Raw genomic sequence first — 22,355 nt, 5'->3', positions numbered from 1 at the left:
GAACATTAACATTTCATAGAAGTATTAAAATAGAATAGAACTAAATTTTGTCCAGTGTGGAAATATAAAATATAGGAAGATGAGAAAAACTTACTTGCAGTATCCTGTGCCATTGTGATAGGTAATACACATTCCTTCATTTACACAGGGCTCATAGCCATCCCGACACTGCAATGCTAAAAATAAAAACAAAAACAAATTATAAATGTCACTCATCATAACCCTCAGACACCAAAGGACATGTGATTCAGCCCAGGTTAACATTCAGTCCCACATCCAGCCTGCTATGGATGTCCCTCTACAGCGTTGACCTGTTTTTCATCTTTTGGGTTCTGGTGTCATAGAAGGACAGAAGCTCATCCCAAGAGTCTCTTCCCACTAGTAACTGGTTTAGGGTCTTGAATGATGTTCTTAGTTCTCTGTGCCTCAATCTCTCCCATCTCAATCTCCCAAAGGAACTAAGCAAATTAAAGATATAATGTCCACAGCATGCCATTAGAATCTTGAGATTTGGATACTTCTTGAGATTTGGATACTTCATCAATGAATGCTCAGATAACCTGTGTTGACAGCAGGTCACCGCAGTATCAATGAATTACTGAAGCCTTTAGGTGAAGCTACAGAACACACCACTTCAAGAAGCAATCAGAAACATTAAAAATATTCATTCAACAGACTATAGTTGACAACCTAGTATGTACCAGGCCCTATATTAGGATCCAGGGAAAGGAGGGGAGATGGAATATATATCAAAATGAAAAAGACATAATCTCTCACTTTGAGGGGCTCCCCAAAAAAAGTGGGGACTAGACTATGAATAGAATTTTAGGATGGGGGGAATATCAAAGAAAATGAGAAGTTAATTTTTTTTTACATTCATTAATACAATGATTCTCAAACTCTCAAATCCCTGGTCTAAGAGATGATGCAAAGGCACTTTACCTCTCCAGAACCTCTCCTAAATAGACTATTCAGAAGTAAACAGCAATAGTAAAAACTTTCATTGATTTCAGCCAGGAGAGAAGGGAGGCTACACAAAGTCTTCCACTCACTTGCTGGATGATTACAACAATAGGGCAGTTTAGCTTTTAGAGTTGGAATTCTCATTCACAAAATGCACATTAAGGATCCTAATAGCAATTGGAAAGGCAAGAGAGAAATTTAAACAAGTACTAAAAATCAAATCTGAAGTCCATGAAATCCTTCTTGGAGATTCTTAGGCAGTCTTAAGGTGTCCATCTCCTAAGATGGTTGTCCCCACCTTCAAGTTTCCTCCAGCCACACAACTCTTGGAATGAACTATGCAACATCAGGGACTCTGCCCATCCTGGGCACTAAAGCCAGATTCTGTACACAGCAGGGCACCCATACAAGCTGGATGTCCAGAACAGCTCCTTCACTAAGTTACTGCATTAAAATCCTCTATTTCTCCAGCATGTTTACAGAAATCTCATCTCATCCTTTAAACAATAATACTAAAAAAGAAAAAAGTAATAACAAGAGCAGCTATGCACACATACAACACTTACTCAATACCATGCACTGTTTTAAGCACTTTACATATGTTAACTAATTCAATTTTAACAACAATCCTATGAAGTAGTTAATTCCATTACACTCATTCCACAGGTGAAGGAACAGAAAGGATAAGTGACCAGCCTATTGTCATACCAGTGAGTTGGAGAGTGAGAATTTACCTAGGGAGTCTGGATCTAGTCTGTGCTCTTAATTGCAGTGATACACTGCTTCTCAGGATGGGCAGGGTTGGTATTTCTATACCCATTTACCAGAAAGTGAAAGCCAAAGAAGTTAAGTGGCCTCCTCATGGGGCGACACACCCTAGCTGGTGGCAGTGCTGAGACTAGAACCCAGGTCTCTCCCTGAGCCTGGCCCCTTCTCCACAACAGCTGTTGCGAGCACACAAGCTGTCACAGGCTGTGGGCGGGGCAGGCAGATTCAGGAAGAGGGTCATCTTGTTGTCCATATCCCACTTCCCTGTAGGGCTGAAATGCTCTCTCTTCCCACACTGATAAGCCCAATGCAACGACTATAATTAAAACAGTTAATGTCAGGTTATTTCCTCCATACCAAAGTTCTCAAACTGATTTTTTCATTCTCTTTAGACACTTTTATTAGTTTCAATGAGAACTTCCTGGCTTTTTTTTTTTTTTTTTTTTTTCACTTTTTTACTTTAAATAAGAAAACCTCTTGGTAAGAAAGGACTGTCCAGCAGCTCTGTCCTACCCCTACAGGAATCCTGGCGGGGCAGAGGGAGTCAGGAGACCTGAAATCCTGCCTCTAACCAATAACTAGCTATGCAAACTCAAGCAAAGCACAACCTCATGGGGGCTCAATTTCTCTAAGTGCGAATCAGGCTGGGGATGGACTAAATAAGTTCCCCTGTGATCAATGGTGACACCTCCCTCACTAAAGTGCATGAATGGCATGCCCAGTACCTGCAGAAATCTATCCAGGAGGGGTAAAGACCCAGCCATCCATGACTCAGAAAACCAGGGGTGCAAAAATCACAGCCTGTTCCTATTAAGTGTCCTGGCAAATCATTACAGTGACAGGTTCAGAGAAATACAAACAACCCAAAGTCAATATGTGGCAATCAATCTAGCAAATAACTTTACAGCCTAGCTTTAGGGAGCCAATCAAATGCAGTGACTTAAAAAGAGGAGGGCTCACTGGGCTAATAATTAATGCCATTTGGTTGATCTATAGCATCATGCTACCTTGAACCTTTAACGTTTACTAAGCCATGGTTCTCAAACTTCAGTGTACATCAGAATCACCTGGAGGGCTTGTTAAAACACAGCCTGCTGGGCCCCACCCCCAGAGTTTCTGATTGAGCAGGCCTGGGGTGGGGCCTGAGAATGTAAATTCCTGACAAGTTCTCCAGCGCTACTGATGCTACTGGTCTGTAGGACCACACTTGAAGAAGAGCTGTATCTGCCATGAGTGGCCACTTTAAGGAATCCCCTAAAACCATGTAATAATCCACCTCAGGTCTTCCTTAAAGCCTCTCTGAGGAGGTGTCCTTTGAGCTAAGATTTAAATGAACTGATGTCAGATGTGCAAAAAAAGGCAGAAGAGCATCCCAGGCAGAGGAAACAGCCCGTGTAAGAACGTGAGGTGGCTGGTTCCTATGCTAGACATAATCAAGCAAGGGGGAGAGTAACAGGAGTGAGGCAGGGAGAAAGGCAGGGTGGTTCAGGTCGCGGAAGGCTGCATAAGGATCAGGGCTTCCACTCTAAGTTGAGGGTAATCTACTAAGCTGTTGTAAACAAGGAAAATGACACAACTGGATTTATGTTTGAAAATTCAAGACTGTGAAAAGCCCCAGTGAATGAAAGGGTTTTTTCCTTTCTTATAGAAGCTTACTCAAATCATCCATTTTTAGACTAGGCTGAAGACACATTTCCCAGCTCCCCCAAAATGGTACAGAGTTAACTATAATTGCATCTGACCTTTCAGAAGCACCACTTCCAACGTGTCACTGCTCTATTCTCTAGCCTACGATGGCTTTCTGGTCTTACTCAGTTCTCAGAACTTACTCTCATTTTGGCTCTCAGAAGACCCAGCTGAGAGATGTATATGGTACCTTCAGATAGGTCAAAGCTAGCGCCCTGTCACCGAGCCTCAGCACTTTTTCTTCCAGAAACAAGTCAGTTCTAACTTCATCCAGTCTAAAGCCTCACCTCGGCCTTCAATACCTGCTCCTGTTACCTCCCATCACTTTTAATGCACTCTGCCCAGTTGATCCTCTCTTGCTTGAACCAAACGCCACTGAACTCATTTCCACGCCTCCACTTGAGTCTCCCTTTCCTCCGCCTGCTGTCCTCCCCTGCACTGTCTAAACTCCATCCATCCTGCCCCAGCACAGCTCACCCCTGCCTCACCCATAAAGCTGCGTCCGATGGCTCTAGTCTTCACAGACTCTCCCTACTCATAACTCCCTCAACTCACAATTCAACATTCAATTCTATACTGTCTCCAACCTCCATTTTTTTCACTTATAAATTCTTAGAGGATAGAACACATTTATTATGTTCTATACTTGAGGCAACACAGTTTCGTGGGTCAAACTGTGGTCGCTGAAATCAGACAGACCTGGGCTTGAAATCTAGAGCCACCACTCACTACCTCTATATCCTCTTTGTACTTCAGTTTCTTCATCTGTAAAATAAAGAGAATCTCTTATAGAGCTGTGGTAGGATTGACTGAATTAATACATTTATAGAGCATAAAACAATGTTTGATACACAATAAGAGCTTATATATATTATATATATAATTTGTGTATATCATTCAAACCCTGGTCTATACAAACTAAGAAATCTGTAAAAACTAGAAGAGCCCTAGGGAATTTAGGATGTGATAGCAACAAATGGAATACATTCTTCCCCTTGCCATCACTCACAGACTAATAAAAGACATACTGAACCACTACTATGAAAACTCCAGAGGTTTTTTTTTCCTTAATTAAAAAAAAAAGGTATAGCACCGCAGGCCTAATGAAACTAAGGAAATGCTTAAGGTAAAATAAACACTGTATGAGCAAAAATTTCATACAATTTCCATATAGTTCTACTAGTATTTGTTGAATAGCTACTGTGAGCATGTCACTTTACTAGGCACAGCAAGGAAATCAAAAGATGAATAAAACAATCTCCATCCTCATTGTCCTTACAGTCTAATGGAGAGAAATCGGGGTAGTGGCAGAGAGAATGTGACCTACCTACTCAAATGACTCTAAGATAAACAAAATAAAAATGGCTTTTATTATATACCCTTAGCATATCCTTGTAATATCAATCTCAGAATCACTCCAAAAAGAATTTTTAAGAAATATAACATGAACCCTTGTTAAGTGTTTAGTACTGTTAGTACAGACAAGGCTCTAGTACTTATTCAAGTTTATTGGTCCCATTTGTATATAAACACTGCAAACAACAGAATAAGCTGTCATTGATTTTAACCAGTACCAGTGCCTCAGGAATTTGTCCATTTAGGGACAAGTCAGCGGTATACAGACTTCATGGAATCTTCCTTAAAATTTCCTCTAGGCATTTACCTAGGTTTTCCAGGGCTTTTCAGTATCATGCCAGCTATACATCACTCACTTAAAAGCCTCCCTTTGTTTTAGGAATGTCTAACATGAGTAATTAAGTCTGTGTCCCAGCCGGGTGTAATCTGAAGAGCCTTCAGTGTGTTTCACTTGTTGCATTAACATGTAATCGTTTTAAATTGGCATTACTTGCTGCTTTGTAGCCTCTTCAAATAAGCCTCTGTCTCCTGTCTATCTCACATGATTTTTTTAATACCATGCTCCCTCTGTCTGCAATGTGGTATCTGTTCGTGATTATATACACTACTCACTCAAAACACATTTTAATGTCTTGAATGGCTGGAGTCCCTAAAACATGTGAAGAGGAGTTATACAGGGCCCTTTTAAATTTCTCTTCAATGTTTATGCAAATTTAAAGTAGCCGTATTTGAGAGATGAAGTCTGAGTTTATGCCCTAGGATCTGGCTGCGGTTGGCTGCTGCTGCTTCTGGCACATGGAGTCTGGAAGAAGCTCAGTAAAATGAACAAAGCAACGTTTTCTAAAACGACTGCTTGCATTACTACCAAAAATAGGCGAATTGAGCACAGACAGGGAGACACCAGGGATTTGCAATAATTCTCGCAGCACCCTGCAATTTCAAACAACAAAGCATTCGCTAAACTTTTTATTCCACTTTTCTGGGTTCAAGCCATCAAAAAAATATATATATCCAAACAAACAGAAGTGCGGAAGCTTCAAATCCCAAGTGGTACATTTAAATAAAAACAAAGTGCAGAAACATCTGTCTTCCTCCTTGAAATTCATCTTGATTAAAAGGCAAATAACTGCAACAAGGGATATACCAACTTTTATTTTCCTGATAGTTTTCCAAGGATTTCTATGCCCTTTACAGAATCATCTAATAGAAAATGTTTCCTACTTAAGAGATGCTGATACCATAGCCACAGAGATTAAAGCTTAGGTTATATGATTCATGGCAAAATATGGCTGCTTTTCAAACATAGGTATGCCTTGATTTAACAAAACAAAATAAACAAAAACTGAACTTAAAAATAATACAAGGCCTTGAGGACATTATGTTGAGTGAAGTTAGCCAGAAACAAAAGGACAGATTCTGTATGGTCTCACTAATATGAACAGACATTAATGAACAAACTTTGGGAGTTAAAAGCTGACAACACAGGTGACCAGGAGATAGAAAGAAGGCAGAGACCAGCCATTTGATGCTGAAGGACTACAGAATGTTTAGGATTGATTGCATAGATCCAGAAATAGACAGCATAATACTGTGTGATGGTAGCACAGTATTTTAAGTACACTAGAATTGCTTTTGGTGTCAGGAATTAGGTTGTAATACAACTTAAATTTTTTCCAAATATCTAGCTAGTGGTCTTAACAGTTGTTGAATAATATTTCTTTCCCCCACTGTTGTGAAAGGCTACCTTCATTGTACATTAAATTATTTCTATATATAAAAAATAAATAAATAAATAAATAACACAAGGGTATTTTTGGCATTACTAAAAGAATTTTTATTTCTTAAAAAGATTCATTCCAGTGAATTGATGAATCTAGACAGAACTTTGACTTTAAAATTTTCAATTTTGTCCTATTTTGTAATGGATTTACTGCAAAAAAATTAAATGTTTCTTTCTTTGCTGTGCTTTACAGAAATCTACTATGCACTTTTTCTTCCCAGAAAAGGCATGAATAAATTTAAATTTATTCATGAATTAAATTTCAAACCCTGGATTTTGGGGATCAAACTACTGCAGTCAGCTCTTTAATATAAAATGCAAGATTTGAAAAATCTACATTTAATTCAGGATGTGGCTCATTCATTAATGACCACCTCTGCACACGTGTACATTCTTCTACCTGGAAAATCCGTCTGCTTGCTTTCTTCCTTCACTTTGCTAACCCCTACTTGTATTTCAAATCACAGATGAAACCACCCTCCTTAAGAAGCCCTCAGAGACCCTCAGTCTGACTGAAATGTTCCTCCTCTGTGTTCCCACTGCATCCTTTGCAAATGTATCTTCAGTGCTAACCTACCCATCTCTCTCCTCTACCTCTGGTGCAAATTCCCTGAAGGCAGTGATCACGGTTGCTCATCTGCTTACCTGGGACCTATCAGTGCCTGGACCAAGTGCAGGTACTCAATACTCAAGAAGATATTCAATAAACTAAATATCTATAAGTAAGACAAAACCTCTGGACAAACTCAACCATCAGTGTACATGTGTAAAATTGTCTAAGTCTCCAATTTTAATAAGCATAGGGAGACTGTGCCAATGACTCTGATTTCCTTTTGTGAAGGAATAGAAAGGTAAAATGAGAAGTAAAAATGGTACAAATTTCCTGACCTTTAACAGAATAAATGTTGAGAAGGTGGCACTATATTTTTCTAATCTTTGCAAGACTAAAACACCTTTGAACGTTCCTGCCTTAAAATCTGAATGAATGAAGATACTCCCCAGGTGAATCTTAAGGCATGTGTGTACGCAAAAAATTTATTGAAATGGGTTGAAAGGAAGCCAAAACAATTTACATCTAAACGGCAAATGAAAAACATAGTAACAAAAATTCCAAGTGAATGGTAAGCTAAAATAGTCTGTTTAACCATGGACTACAGTTAATAGTAGAATTATAAAAATGTTCTTTCATGAATTTTAACAAATGTACCACACTAATGCAAGGTGTTAATAATAGGGTGGTATATGAGGGCTCTATTTTTATGCATGATTTTTCTGTAAACCTACAACATCCCTAATTAAAAGAAAAAAAGATTTTTCAAAATCCCATAAAAATAGTCTGTTTCATTGTATAGTGCCATTTTCCCCATGAGTAGATTCTCTGATAAACAAAGAAAGAAAATCTCAATATATTTCTTCAGTGTAAGTATACAACCCCTTTGTAAAATGTCACTGACCAAAACGATCACAGGGCTTTATATGTACTAAAGGTTTAGGAGCTCCGGGTAATAAAACCCAACAGAGGGGAAGAAGCCATATCATATTTAGAAGTTAAATTATTCTCCCCACAAAGAGCTATATATTTGCATGCTGCTTAGTGGTCAGAAAAGGCCAATCCGAGGTGTTATTCCAATGTTTTATCTTATTATCTTCTACTGTTCTGTTATCAGGGACAAATTTTGCCTGTCACCAACTTCCTGTGCTTTAAGTAAACCGTCCTTTTTTTAAAAAAGACTATTTTGTCAAGTACAGCTTGATAATGAAAAGCCCTTTATTTTAAACACATGCTTTTAAATACCCTTGCTATCTACCCAAAAGAAACAAAGTGTTCTTTTAGTTTAAATTGTTCAGAACACATTTTAAATGAGGTACACAATTTCTATTGTATGTTCATTTAGAGGTAGACCCCAAAAAGAAAGAATAAGGAACAAAATTATTGACATTAAAAATAAAAATAGAAAAATTTAGACTGTTATTACATGTTACTATATAAAATGGTGGAGACTTCCCAAAGCCAAATAGGGAAAATCCAAAGAACAGCCTCAGATTTCCCCAACAGCATCCTTCTCCACAGCCTTCAAAACAAACAAACAAACAAGAAAAGATCCTTAGGTGGTAGCAATGAAGGCCATACATAAGATTCAAGGTTGGGGAAGGGAGTTGCTGGAACACCATAATGTAACGTGTTAATGGATGAATAGGAGATCTTGTAGTCCTACATCAAGTTCAACTACATGAATAGCAAACTGTTCCAAAGGGATTGTGGAAGCTAAGGTCCTAACATTTGGGTTGTTCTATATCATCTGGGTCTAAGAGGTTCTATATCTTCAGTTAAAACCTAACCCTGATCACTTGTGGACAGTAATCAGCCCACACCGAGATTTGTCTAAACCCAAGAGCCTCAAAAGGTCCTAACCCCAAGGCTCATGTCCAGGATATTCCAGATAAACACAGAAATCAGCACTGTGAGGAAAATATCTAAATCTGGAGATGGTCCATTCATACCATTCCCATTTCCAAAGACCATCCCTTGGGTCAACAACCCTGGAACAGAGGAAGGTAGGCATCAGGAAAATATCAAATCTTTATTAAATACCAAGGGGAGAAGAAAACATGAAATATGGACCCAAACTTGTGTTTTTGTTTAGCACTTTGGTTTCAATTGCTCCATCCCTTTAATTTGTTTCTTCAAAACAAAACAAAAATCAGTGCCAACCCACCACAATTTGGATCCAATGACCAACAGGGAAAAAAAAAAATAATGTACACATAAAGAAATTTGATGAAGACTAACTTTATTGTTCTATCAGTTGCTCTTAAAAACATCCAGTCTCCCAACTCCATAAGCCTTTCGACTACTCATATTTATCTTTATTGTAAATCTAAGCAAGAATTTCTCTCCAAGACTACTCAGGTATCTGTGGAGTTACAACAATCACTTCAATAAAAACAGCCCAGCACACTAACACAGTCATGATCTGGTCTGTAAATACTCACGTCCATTCTCCTTGCTCATCCAGTTGTTGCTCCCCATTGCAAAGAGAGAAAAACTTGCATGCATCAAAAAGCGACCATATTGGAATTTAAAGTTCCCATGTTTGCATCTTCAAACATGGGAGGAAACTCTAGGTTTCTCCATTGGCAGCAACACCTGATTTGGCAAACATGAGATGCTCCACCACCTTTGATGAAGATTGTCTTGGTTCCAGAAGGGCCTAAGGATTTCTCTTATTCCAGCTTTGGAGTCTGGAATTCTCAGAAAGGGCAAAAGAAATTACCTAAACTGCAATATACTAAATTTAAAATTTTTGGTAAGTTCTGAAGGGGTACTGACTTTCTTGAGCCCAGTGCTTCCCTCACTTTCATAAATGAGCCATAAATTCCTAGAGAGTTTTAAAAACTGTGGATGCCATGGCCCACCTCTTTTTTCATCTACTTTCCAGCCACTTTACCTGACTGACAGCCCAGGGGAGTTCCAGCAGAAGACAGACTCTGGAGATGGGCAGTACCCAAGCCGTGTCGTGCCTACTCCACCTAGCTTCAACCCAGCTATAATGACAGGTACGCAGTAAGAACTGGGCAAATGTCTGCCATGCTAAGCTGCCAAAGAAGCAGGCCAGTAGTTTTCTATTCCCCTCCAAGACAATGATAAAGTCGTTTAATTTCCCATGAAAGAAGACAAAAAGAAAAACTGGAAGATGATAGTTTATTCTAGGGTTCCAAGGTCACAATGACCTGGCAGAGGAAATATTTTAATCTCTTTTGTTTATCACTCTTAGAATACTCTCCTCAATAAAAACTCATTCCCTTTTGGGGACATGGGAGTGACACTCATGTTGAACAAGAGGGATTTACAAAGGGAGTTTTACCAGTTATACCACTCTGGGCCCAGTGGGAATGTCCTTCCCACCATCACCTCATCACATTAACAGGATTAATTCTTTTGGGAAGCCAGTATTAAAGCAAGTAACCCTCAGTTCAAGCACAGGGACAAAGGATTTAGTGAATGTGGGTATTAGGGTAGTGCTGGTGATTAAATAACATTTCCCCTCCTCTCCACCAAAGTACACATTACCTCATTGAAAACAGTAAGACCAAGGCATTGTAATCATCATTTTGGCTATAAGCGAAATATAAGTTACCACAGAAAGTTTCAAAGTTGTATACAAAAAACAACAAGCGAATCAAGTATTTTCTCCTCCCCATCCGTGATATAATCTGGCTTTCCAATTGTTAAGTAGATCCAGTTTATAAATCTGAGCACAGTGAGCTTCTCTATGTGCCCTCCCACCTCCACAAAAAATAAGCCAAATCAGCAACCTTCTGAAGATTCAATACCTTACTCTAAAGGAGTCACTCTAATAATGTGAAGTATAGAAATTAGCCAGTCATATCCTAAGTCAGCTGGCTGTTCAGTGCTCTTCAAGTAAATTGAGAGTAGTGGGCACATATTTTAATTAAAGATGGAATCCGTGTCCACAGGCATCATAAAGAAAAGTAAGGCACCAAGCAGCATGCCACGGAGTATACTTAGGTTTAACACCCTGGCTACTAATGGGAAGGGATTTGGGGACAATTTCCATTTATGTTCCCCCATCCAAGTCTGCTAGCACTCTATGCCATGTGTGGTAACAGTGGCCAAACAAATAAGAAAGCCAGTTCAAAACCCTTGACTCTTCAGCTCTGAGAGGGCTGACCCTACCCAGATCAACTGGCCAAAGACAATGCTATAATAAAATACCTTCATAATTTATAAAACATTTCCAGACAAATGATCTCAACTGATGCACACAACAACCCTGTGGAGTAAGCAACATTGGTATTAGCATCATTTTACAGAAAAGGAAACTACGACTAAAGTAAGAGACTTGCCCAAAGTCATACAATTCAAGGTGGCATTCAGGCTTAGAATGCAAGTCTTACCTCCTGGTCCACTGCTCCTTCCACTCACTACATATGAAGAGATACAGGAGGAAAAACCCAATATCCACTATAATCTGCAAACCTCCATAATATACATTTGTGACTTTAACATTCTCACATAAGTACACACATACCAGCTACGTACATAAACAACATTTATGACAAACATCGGCTAATGACCACATGCTTGTTGAAGTCAAAGCCAGTACTGAGTTCCAGGGACAAGAAGGGTTACCACTGCTGTGTTTCTAATCGCCCCTTCACACCCAGGCCCTAACAAGGACAGACATCCACTCACTAATACCACCCCTCCTCTACACCAAAAGAACCCTACTTTTGAAAGCTTGCCAACTCTAGAATTCAGTATACTGCCGTGTATTATTTCTCAAGAAAAATAAACAACCCTATAAGATTAAAAAAAAAAAAAAAAGACAAATTATATTTGTAAAATAGTAACTAGATACCTTTTCTTCTCAATAATAGAGAAACATCACAGAAGCAGAAGGAAATTTTGGAGTTAGAGATGGAACCAGATCATAAGAATGATCATATCTTATCTTGACAAGATTTACTCTTAAAAATGGTGACTCTATTAAAAGTAGGCAACTATCATCATTTGATCAAGCAACCCATAATTTGATTGATTAGAAATAAATCCCTCTAAAGAATATATCTGGAATTACGTTAGTGAAAACTGAACCACTAAAGAGGAAAGATGTGTCCTACCACTAACAGAAGGCAGGTAATAACTAATGTGGTAAACCACCAATTGCTGTAAGATAGAATATTTTCTTCATCTGGTCTGCTTCTCTCAATTAAAAGTATCAACTGAGAAGAAAAAAGACAGAAAACTCATTTTTCCAAACCAAGAAACAAACCATCTAGACAGACATACTTAATGATATTGGATATCACTTTAGGAAATCTCAGACAGGTCACAACACAAAACTGAAACACCAGACTCTTGTGTTACCAAATCGAAAGTATAAATTTCATCACAACAGTTTGGTACATTGTTCTATAAAACACCACCTTACTTCACGTTCACACCACTAAAGAACTGTAGCAAATGACGATGTTAAATAGACTACTCTTCCACTTCATAATGATATTTTTTAAAGGGATATTTGAAACCAAATGCCAACCTGGTCCTTGAATTAGTAAATGAATTTTAAATTAAGTCTGAAACTACAATAAGTCTGTAACGAATAATATACTTTATATAAATAAATACTCTATCAAAATTCAGGAAATCTAATGATAAAAACTCAGGGGGAAAAATTGATTTTTTTAAACACTCAGGCAAAAACAAAAACTAAAAGGTTATAATCAAGAAAGAAAGGAAATGGGCAACTTCTTTTTTGTGCATCTAAGCCCCATTTCTAAAACAACAGCTGTCTTTGCTCAGCTGGAGGAAAACCACAGGACTTGGAATAGCTCATTTAATGTTCTGTCCCTCCTTATGTTAAAATGACACTGTTGACTCACCCTCAGTAGGACATGGGCTTGGTTTAACTTGTTTTTCCAGTACCAGTAATGAACTGAGCTGTTCTAATGTTGATATGATTTGCATCCCCACAGCTCAAAAACTTTTTGGAAACACCTATGTATAGAGTATACTTGTTCCTGAATTTCTCTGACACTGCTAATTGTGTAGCCACAGTGAGTTTTGTCCCTCTCTCTAATTTGCCCTCAAAAGTCTCTCCATAAATGATGGTCAGTGTTATCACTTTCTATTTCATTATAAAAATGGAATTTCTACTAATTATCAAAAGAGTCTTTCACTGGAAGTTGCTCAATGTATCCTTGTCTTAGCTAATCCCCATGGTCTTGGGCTTCAGCACTCTGAAATGAACTATTTCATTTTCTTTGCTTCTGGTTACATCTTGCTCAATTTTAGGTGATACTGCAGAAGGCCTACAGCAAATCAACAACCCCTGCATGCTGCCAGTTTCATTCAACTGAAATCCACAAGGAATTCTATTGCTCTGTCATTTGCAGCCTGTCTTCTAGTCAAGCCTGAAGGAATTAAAAAAAGAAAAAAAAGAAAAAAAAAATTAGTAAACATTTACTAAGCCCTAACTATGGATTACGAACCATGCTAAGTAATATGCTGGTGGGGAGAGAAGGCTTAAAAACATCAAACAAGTCTTGTTTGATCCAGACCATGAAAGGGAAGGTTGTTAATTCTCCTTAAATCAACAAGTGTTCTTTCTCAAGGAGAGATTTAACCTAATTCACATAACTCACATTCTCCATCCTTATCTTCTCCACCCTGGAAAGATAGTTTTTTAATTCAAATCTATTTTGCAGAAGAAAATTAGAAACATTCACAGGGAAAAAAAAATTATCTATCTAACAAAAGAAACCACAGCTTTTACATTAAACTCCTCCAGCGGTGGTCTGCAAAATGGGGTATATTTAATAGGGGGTAGAGGGAAATGCAAGACCATTCATTGGAGGATGGAAGAAATTTTAGAACTTCTACATATTTATTGTCATGACATATATTTTAAGCTTTAATAAGAACTGACATATGCATATTTGGTTTAATAGTTGCATATGTATTTAATTTATAAATATGTTTACCTTGGGGCGGGGGTTGGGCGGAAAGTGTCCACGCTCAAAGAATGTTTTGCTAGGGGCATGCATTTCTGAAAAGTTTGGAAGCTCCTGCTTTACCCCTATATTTCTCAAACTAAGGCACACATACCCCTATGGGTAACACAGTATGCTGAAAGAATGCAAAGAAACAGGATAAACCTGGTATATCTTCCTGGGTCTCTATTTCACTCGCTCTAGGTTAAATGACAGTCACTCTTCTCTGTACTCAAGGGCTATGGAAGAAAACTCCAGTGAACATGGCTTTGGAAGAAAGAGGCCCCAGAATGATGAAAGGGTTCTAGTCTCTGCTCTCTATCATCTAGCCATCTGACCCAGGGTCAATCACCTCACTCTTCCAGCCTCTTAGGTTTTCTCTCACTTTTAATTTTATGATGCATGAGTTAAGTTTTTCATCCTTTCCTTACGTGCTACTTGCCCCAGCAGATGTCATTCTTCTCTAGAATGTATTAGCCACTGTGCTCCACCAGTCCTGGGCCCTGCCTCCCTCCCTCATCAGGCCTTGACTTTGCATTCCCTCTACTTCCAGGGACTGCCTGTACGATGGCAAAAGGAAATTTGCAAGAAATCTCAAATTATTCCCAAAGTGTCTCCCATTACTCCTGGACAAACTGTCAGCATTCTGCATGGGGGATCAACATATATCATCACCTGATCATATTGACAATCCACAGCCCTGCCCCTGAGCCAAATCAGCAACACCCTATTTTAAGGGGAAAAGTAACAGGAACAAAAATGACCCACCTCATGAAGATAAATGGCCTGGCAAAAGAAAATAAAGCTGAGACCATCCTCAGGTAAACCAGGCTATGAGGAAAATAACTCTGAACTCAACTGAAACAAAAATGAGGAACTGGGGACAGCTTAGAGAAGTGTTAACTCATGCTGGTGGGGTGCCCTCTCTCACTCAAAACAGTTGAGTTCATGTCCCAGCCACGCTACCCAGTTAAAATAATTAGTAATTAAATTAACTATTACATGAAAGGTGCTTAGAACCCTTAGAACCTAGCACTGTTAGTTAATATTATTATCCTCAGTCCATCAAGAATACCAGAATTAACACGAGAAACATTACATCTTTATCTGTAGACTTTGGTGTCTCCGTGGTAGAATTTTTACCTACCCAGGACAGGCTAGGATTCAACTTCCCTTTTCAGGTTGTGCCAGCATCCTTGAAGTTTCCATGGCATATCTCCCATCACGTAGAAAGATAAGATTCAATTCCCAGGCATTGTGGTGCATATTTAAGAAAGCAACACAGTGTCAGTGAAAAAAGGATTAGATCAGGAGCTAAAAGTCAGATAGCTTGTCTTTGTACCACCACGGACTATTTTGTGACCTTGAAAGTAACTTACTTTTCTAAGGCCTAAATTTTCTAATCTGTCAAAAAAAAGAAAAGAAAAAAAAAAAAACAATGGTGATTATAGACGACCTAGGGTCTCACATCCCGCAAGGCGATGACTTAAAAACATGTTTTACTGGGACCCAAATTAAGAAATATATTTTAGAATGGGGAATTAATACTTAAATTGTACACAGTTTCTATTTGAGAATGCTGGAAAACTTTTGGTAATGGATGGTGGTGAGGGTAGCAAAACATTGTGAATGTAATTAACAACATTGAATTAAATATTTGAATATGGTTAAAAAGGGAAATGTTAGGTTGTATATATGTTACTAGAATAAAAATTGAAAAAAAAAAAGCCCATTGGGCTGATTTGGATGTATTATGTCCCCCAAAACGCCATGTTTGTTGATACAATCTTGTGGGGGCAGACATACTAGTGTTGATTAGGTTGGAATCCTTTGAGTGTTTCCATGGAGATGTGACTCAATTGTTACCCCACCCATTCAGGGTGGGTCTTAATTGAATCACTGGAGTCCTATAAAAGAGTTCACAGACAGAAGGAGCAGCGGCAGCCAAAAGAGACACTTTGAAGAATGCACAGGAGCTGAGAGTGGAGCTGAAACACAACCTAGGATCAGCAGACGCCAGCCACATGCCTTCCCAGCTAACAGAGGTTTTCCAGATGCCATTGGCCATCCTTCAGTGAAGGTATACTTGTGTTAATGCCTTCATTTGGACATTTTCATGGCCTTCAGACTGTAACTTTGTAACCAAATAAACCCCCTTTAATAAAAGTCCGTCCATTTCTGGTATTTTGCATACGGGCAGCATTAGCAAACATGGAACTGTGCAACATAAACAGTGAACCCTAATTTAAACCATGGACTATAGTTAACAGTATAATTACAAAAATATGCTTTCATCAATTGCAACAAATGTACCACACCAATGTAAGGTGCTAATAATAAGGCGGTATATGAGAACCCTGTACTATATGCATGGTTTTCCTGTAAACCCACAACTTTTCTAATTAAAAAATATACATATATTTCACATCACAACCCAATATTCACATATAAATGTATATAGTAAAAAAAAAATTTTTGAGAAATAATGCTCATCCTCACTACGTGACATTTTCTATTCTACTCCATATTTTCCCCAAAAAGTGCTGAGAGCTATGAAATTGATTTCTTGACCCACTAATGGACACAGCTTGCAGTTTAGAAAACACTGGACTAAAGCAAGGCAGTAAAAACTGTGACCCTGCTGTCAGATAGACCTAGGTTTGAACCCCAATTCCACTATTAACTAGCTGTATAATCTTCAGAAGTTACCACTCCATCAAAGCCTCAGCTCATCATCTTTTAAACCAAGACTAAAACTCCAGGGTTGTCCTAAAGATTAAATGAGATAATGAATGTAAGGCACTTAGTAGCACTGTGTCTGACATACAAAAAGCACCCAACAAAAAGTTATGATGATGATGATTAATAATACCAATGTCATTATTACTAAATTTGAGGATTCCAAAAGAAAGAATAAATGCAAGAGGTTTGGGAAGAGGAACAGGCTGACCCGCAAGCATCAGCAAGCAGCAGAACTGATTATCAGATGAATCCTGACCTATGCTCATTAAAGTTCCACAAAGACAGGGATTTTTGTCTGTGTCCTTCACAGCACTTCCTAGCAACTGGTAACGGTGCCAGGTACATAGTGGGCACTCACATATTTGTTGAATGAATGAATGAATGAATGAATGTATCTAGAAGCTTACGTCTATACGCTGGAAGAGGTATGACAAGATCCCAGCCAAGCCGCCATAGTACCCCCTGCCCAAAAGTTCAAACACCTTGGGGTTGCTCTAAGCCAGTGGTTTTCAAAGTGTGGCTTTCACAACAGCACATCAGCATCAACTGGGACCTTTTTAGAAAAGCAAATTACCAGGCCCCACCCCAGGCCTGCGAGTAAGAAATTCTGAGTGTGGGTCCAGCAATCTGTATTCTAACAAGTTTGAAATCCACTATTCCAAACTGTGATGACTTAGAAACCTATAGAAATCCCAGGGAGCTACACATACAACCAAAGGTAAATTTCGTTAGTCCTGGGAACTAGTTACTCATCTAGTTCAACCCAGAGGTTTTATACTTGGCTACAGCCACCAAAGAAGTCCCAAGAATTGCTTCTCTCCTGTTTCTCTTTAACTCACCAAGAGGAGTATAAACCAAAAAAAAAAAAAAAAAAAAAAAAAAAAAGACCCTTTGAAACAACTATTCTAACAGTCAACCCAGGGCCTGACTCTTAGAAGGAATGCAAAACTCATTTTTCTTACCAAAGAATGTCCCCAAGATTCTTATTGCCCCATATCAGAACTTTTGAACTGTAGCTCAGGGTGCCTTCTGAAACTCTGTATCAGTTCTCAATATATGAGCCAGGTCCCACAGCCAGTCTGCACACAGCAAAGATGCCACTGAAGTTATACAACACTGCTCTGTTAATCCTCACCTTGTATTTGACCACCTACCAAATCAACGAGAACTTATTAAGCATCCATTTTGTGCACAAATGTATACCCATAAAGAAGGTAACCAAATACTGGGACTCCAAAATTAAGTTTGTAACATGTTGACAAATTAAAGAACAGATTTGTATCACTAGATTGAGCCTACTTCTGCAGAAAGCCCATAAAACTTTGATTTGTGAAAACACACCTTAGAAGCCCAACAGTACCATCAAACTCTATTCAGAATCACCAAGATTTAGAGAAAACGCAAAGATTTTTATCAAAGGGCAGGAAAATACAACATTCTTTCTCCTCTGAAAGGGATATCTATCATACTGCCCACAGCCAAAAGGATACGTTTTAAAAACAGAACATTCTATATTTCTGCCAATAAAATAACCATCCAGTCATACACCAAGAAACAGACAAAAGACCTGGCTTTGGTTCTCCCAGCTCTCCCTGATGTTTGCAGTGTGACCCTGGATTAGGTCTCACAAGGTCTCCACCACCTTAGTTTCTAAAATGAATACATGACCTTGTCTTAGTAAAGGATACATCGCACATGGAAGTGCTCTGCAAACCATTAGATATTATTTTCTCACTATGCAAATTTATCCCTGTGAGCCGATTCCTTCCTTGCCATTCAGTGACCAAAATAATTTATATTAATAAGTGCCCATAGGTGGCTTAACAGCAGTTGTGATAAAAAGAGTAAACTAGAAAAGACACTGCTTATTACCGTACACATAAAGCAGCATGGGGCCACAGAATTAAAGGTTCCCAGAGGACAAAGAAAAGACTCAGAAAAATCACCCACAGTGCATTGGCCCTTCCTGGTTCTAGCAAGAATTTGAACTAGAAACGCATGGTATTTAAGAAGGAAAATTAATGAAAAACAAGAAATAAAAATGAACTCTTTCAAAACTCTTCAAAACCTTGCAAAATGGTATTCTTAAAGCGAAGTTTGGGAACAGCAGATGGGGAGGACTATGTCTTTGCTTATGGGTACACTGTCTTTTGATGTGGCCCCAAAGAAATAGTTGAACCATTATTGTTGTTGCTGATAATAATGAGCAGATGTTGATGGGATGATTGCACATCAACTGTTCTCAGACTCAGATCTTGTGTAATTGGGTGTGTCAATCTATGTCACTCCACAGATAGTTATTAAACTAGTTACAACTTCCCTAAATCTTTTCACTAGGCCTGAGCAGCATTCTGTATCACTATTCTCTGCCATGTGAAGAGTCACTATTATTAAAAAAAAATCAGTTCCAAGGTCTCTTTCTCCTTCCAATACACACATGCACACTTAAAGCAGAGAAGATTGTTTAATTCAAATATCCAAATTATCAAATTTGAAATTTATAATTTCACCAAAACCCTAAATATTCCTGTACTACAGTGAATGTAACAAGACTATAAATCTCAAACCATTATGAATAAAAAATAGAATCAATGTCCAATTACTATGAACTAATTGTAGGCATTTGGGATAAACTATGTGCCTCAGGAGCAACACTGCTATCAAAGCTTTCATCAGGATGATGGAAAAGGGAGAATCCCAACTGTCATGATATACAACTTCTAAATCCTCCCCAGCAAAGGAGGTACATAGCCCTGATGCGGTTACATGACAGAGGACTTCACAGACTCTCTCTGTCGACACCAGGGCATGGCCAAATGTCCAGTTGGATTGCTAGGAGTCAAAATAGTCCATCCGGCATTTTGTTGGCACTGAGGCGTCCAACCTTCAATTAGTTGGCCACTCCTCAGGGTAAGCTTTCCTACATTGCACACTTGAAAGAACATTTGTGGAGACAGGCTCACTTGTACAAAAGGCACAACTTGTGAAACACAAACACTCGTGGAAAAGCAAGCATACTTTCATATAGGAATGTATGTAAATAAGGTAGAGGCTCTTACAGACATCATTAGCCTTAGTGTTAGTTGGCTATACTGAAGTATAAGACATGAGTTTGCTAATTTTTCTTTCTTTCACCCATGAACATTTGGCAGAGTTAAAATTTTTAGCCATCATGCATTTTGTTCACTGAAATGTATCAGTTACAGTTCCCACAGAGGCTAGATACTCATTTCCTTGTGAGTGCATGTGTAAAACTACCATAACAAAACATTTTCTATTTCCTCATTTTCTTTAAAAGGGAAGAAGAAATGCCAAAGTGCACTTACATAAGTGACAGTGCAATACTGATATGCTTATCTGTATATTCAATTTATATTGTCTAAACTTAAAGTTAATTATAATAATTAAAGAGAGAAACATCATCAGCTATGAAATAAAATTACATTAAGGAGTAGTCCATGATATATGCTCTTGAAAAGCCTTAGGGAAACTTTAAGGAACAGCAAATTTACCTCAGCCCCTCAGGAAGAACTAAGGCTTGAGACATAAACGGCTAAGGAAAAATACTAAGAAATAGACATCAAGCCCTCAAAATGCCTGTAAGTGAACATAACATTATGGACCCACTGGCAGTACAGACAGAAATTGTGATGGGTTAAGCTGAGTCAGCCACATTCTCCTGCCAGTTTGGATCAACACCCTGCCCAGGTAACAGGAACAACTGGTCAAACATCGGCACAGGAGAGGGTTAAGAAAAACTGACCCATTTGGAGAAAGAATTCTCAACTTCTGATTCATCACCATCATGCTCTAGTGCATACAGCTAATCAAACAGAAAGGAAGAGAATCATTTCATATCATGGGGAACAGAATTCAGATTTAGGGATATTATGGAAATAGCAATGTGGTATAAAGGGAAAAGAACTGTCCCCCAAATCAGAAACTGGGTTCTAGCCCTGGCTGTGCCACATACTAACCATGAGAGCTAGAGGAACTCAAGCTATTTGAGACTTATTCTCTGAACCAAAATAATATCACCAGCCATTCCTTCTTAGCAGAATCCATTTGTAGCTCAAATAAGATAAGGTCTATAAAGGTGATTATAAATCAGAAAGCATTATTTAATGAAAATTTTATTTTATGTAAAATTCCCAATCCAAAGTTGCACAAAACAGAAAATCCTCACCAGTAAGCCCAGAAATGATAAACTATTACATGATTCAAATTAGGTCACATACACCTATATGAAGAGACCTATTCATCTAGCACAAACAGGGTTAGGAAACATAAGTGTGAAATACTGGTATGTAACAACTTCAGCAGTGTTTGAAAAGCAATTTCCACACGGTTCTCCTAGTGTCTCAACCAGACTCAGGAATTATAAGGAAGAAGGATCCATCTCTTCAACCTCCTCTTGCCTTCTCTGGCACAGAAACATGACACAGACCACTTCACATGCCTGGTTAGACAAGATTTCCCAATGCTGAAAATCAACTGCTTTTAACATTGCAAGTTAGATTTCCATGAAGACTCAGGGGTTAAAGATGGAAACCAGTTAGCCAATGAAGTAGGTTCCTCTTTTATGAAGACCATGCCTTATTGAAAGAGTTGGGTTCCTCAGCTTTGATTTGAAACCCTAAATAATTTTTCAAATCAATTTCTTCAGAGGTGAGAGGTGCAAGACACTGCAAACTATGAACAGATGAAAGGATTAGAAAGGCTTTTAAGTGACACTCTGTTAACCTACAAACTTGAACTTACTAGACAATTATTAGCCTGTCCTTGAGGTGATCCATAATCCTTGCCTTGGCCATGGAGCAAAGCCTGCAGAGAGCCCTTTAAAAGAAAGAGAAACAAGGGGGTCCAGAGAATAGCATTCCCAGACTATAAAGCCAAAGGGGAATTACCAAAAATAAATTTTTGCCTGTTTTTCACTCTTTTTATAAGAAGAGGCTAGTGAAGTTTAGGTTTCAGGGGCCACTCCTCCACCCCACCCCACACTTGGGTGCCTATTTGGCACCCAGAACCATGCACACCCAATTAAATACACTGTTTTCAATCTTTACCAACAATCCTGCAAGCTACATAGTATAACTATTCCCATGTCTACAAATAAGGAAACTGAGACTTTGAGAAGTTAAATGACTTGCCCAGGATTCTTAGCTAGGTCTATCTGGCTCCAAAATGTACCTGCTAAGCTAAAATAAAAATTTAAATGTAGTAGGGAAGGGTATGTTAAAAAGACATTCAGAGAGATAATTAAAAATAAACAATCAGACTTTCAGACTTTACTTTCATTTAGGTCTTGCATTATCTGTTTATCTTTTGAATTCAAAATCATGTTTATTATCTATTTAAAAATAAACATAATTTTTGAAAAAAACCACAACAGACAGGACATTTAAATTTCTCCTATTTAATCTTCATGAACTATTTAACGGAGGAGGAAAGAAAGAGTTAACAGCTGAGGACAGTGACTCTTTTCCTCTAGCTTCAAGGAGATCTGTCACAATTCACATTTGTCACAATTCATATCCCTGGG

At 38.4% G+C, this 22,355-nt stretch overlaps 1 protein-coding gene across 6 annotated transcripts in view; it reads right to left on the bottom strand.

The window, feature by feature from the left end:
• Positions 1-22,355, bottom strand: part of NOTCH2 (notch receptor 2) — a 195,282-nt gene that overhangs the window by 111,143 nt on the left and 61,784 nt on the right. For 5 of the 6 annotated variants that reach the window (XM_037826241.1, XM_037826240.1, XM_037826242.1 and 2 more), the window contains one exon: positions 95-176. In XM_037826241.1, the coding sequence (XP_037682169.1) occupies positions 95-132 (38 nt within the window). In that variant the 5' untranslated portion in view covers positions 133-176. Of the gene's footprint in view, positions 1-94; positions 177-15,218; positions 15,238-22,355 lie in introns of those variants that run through there. The other variant, XM_037826244.1, reaches the window with a different exon arrangement.

Source organism: Choloepus didactylus, chromosome 2 (assembly GCF_015220235.1).
Source record: "Choloepus didactylus isolate mChoDid1 chromosome 2, mChoDid1.pri, whole genome shotgun sequence".
Lineage (NCBI taxonomy): Eukaryota > Metazoa > Chordata > Mammalia > Pilosa > Megalonychidae > Choloepus > Choloepus didactylus.
This window is presented reverse-complemented; position numbering and strand designations above follow the sequence as displayed.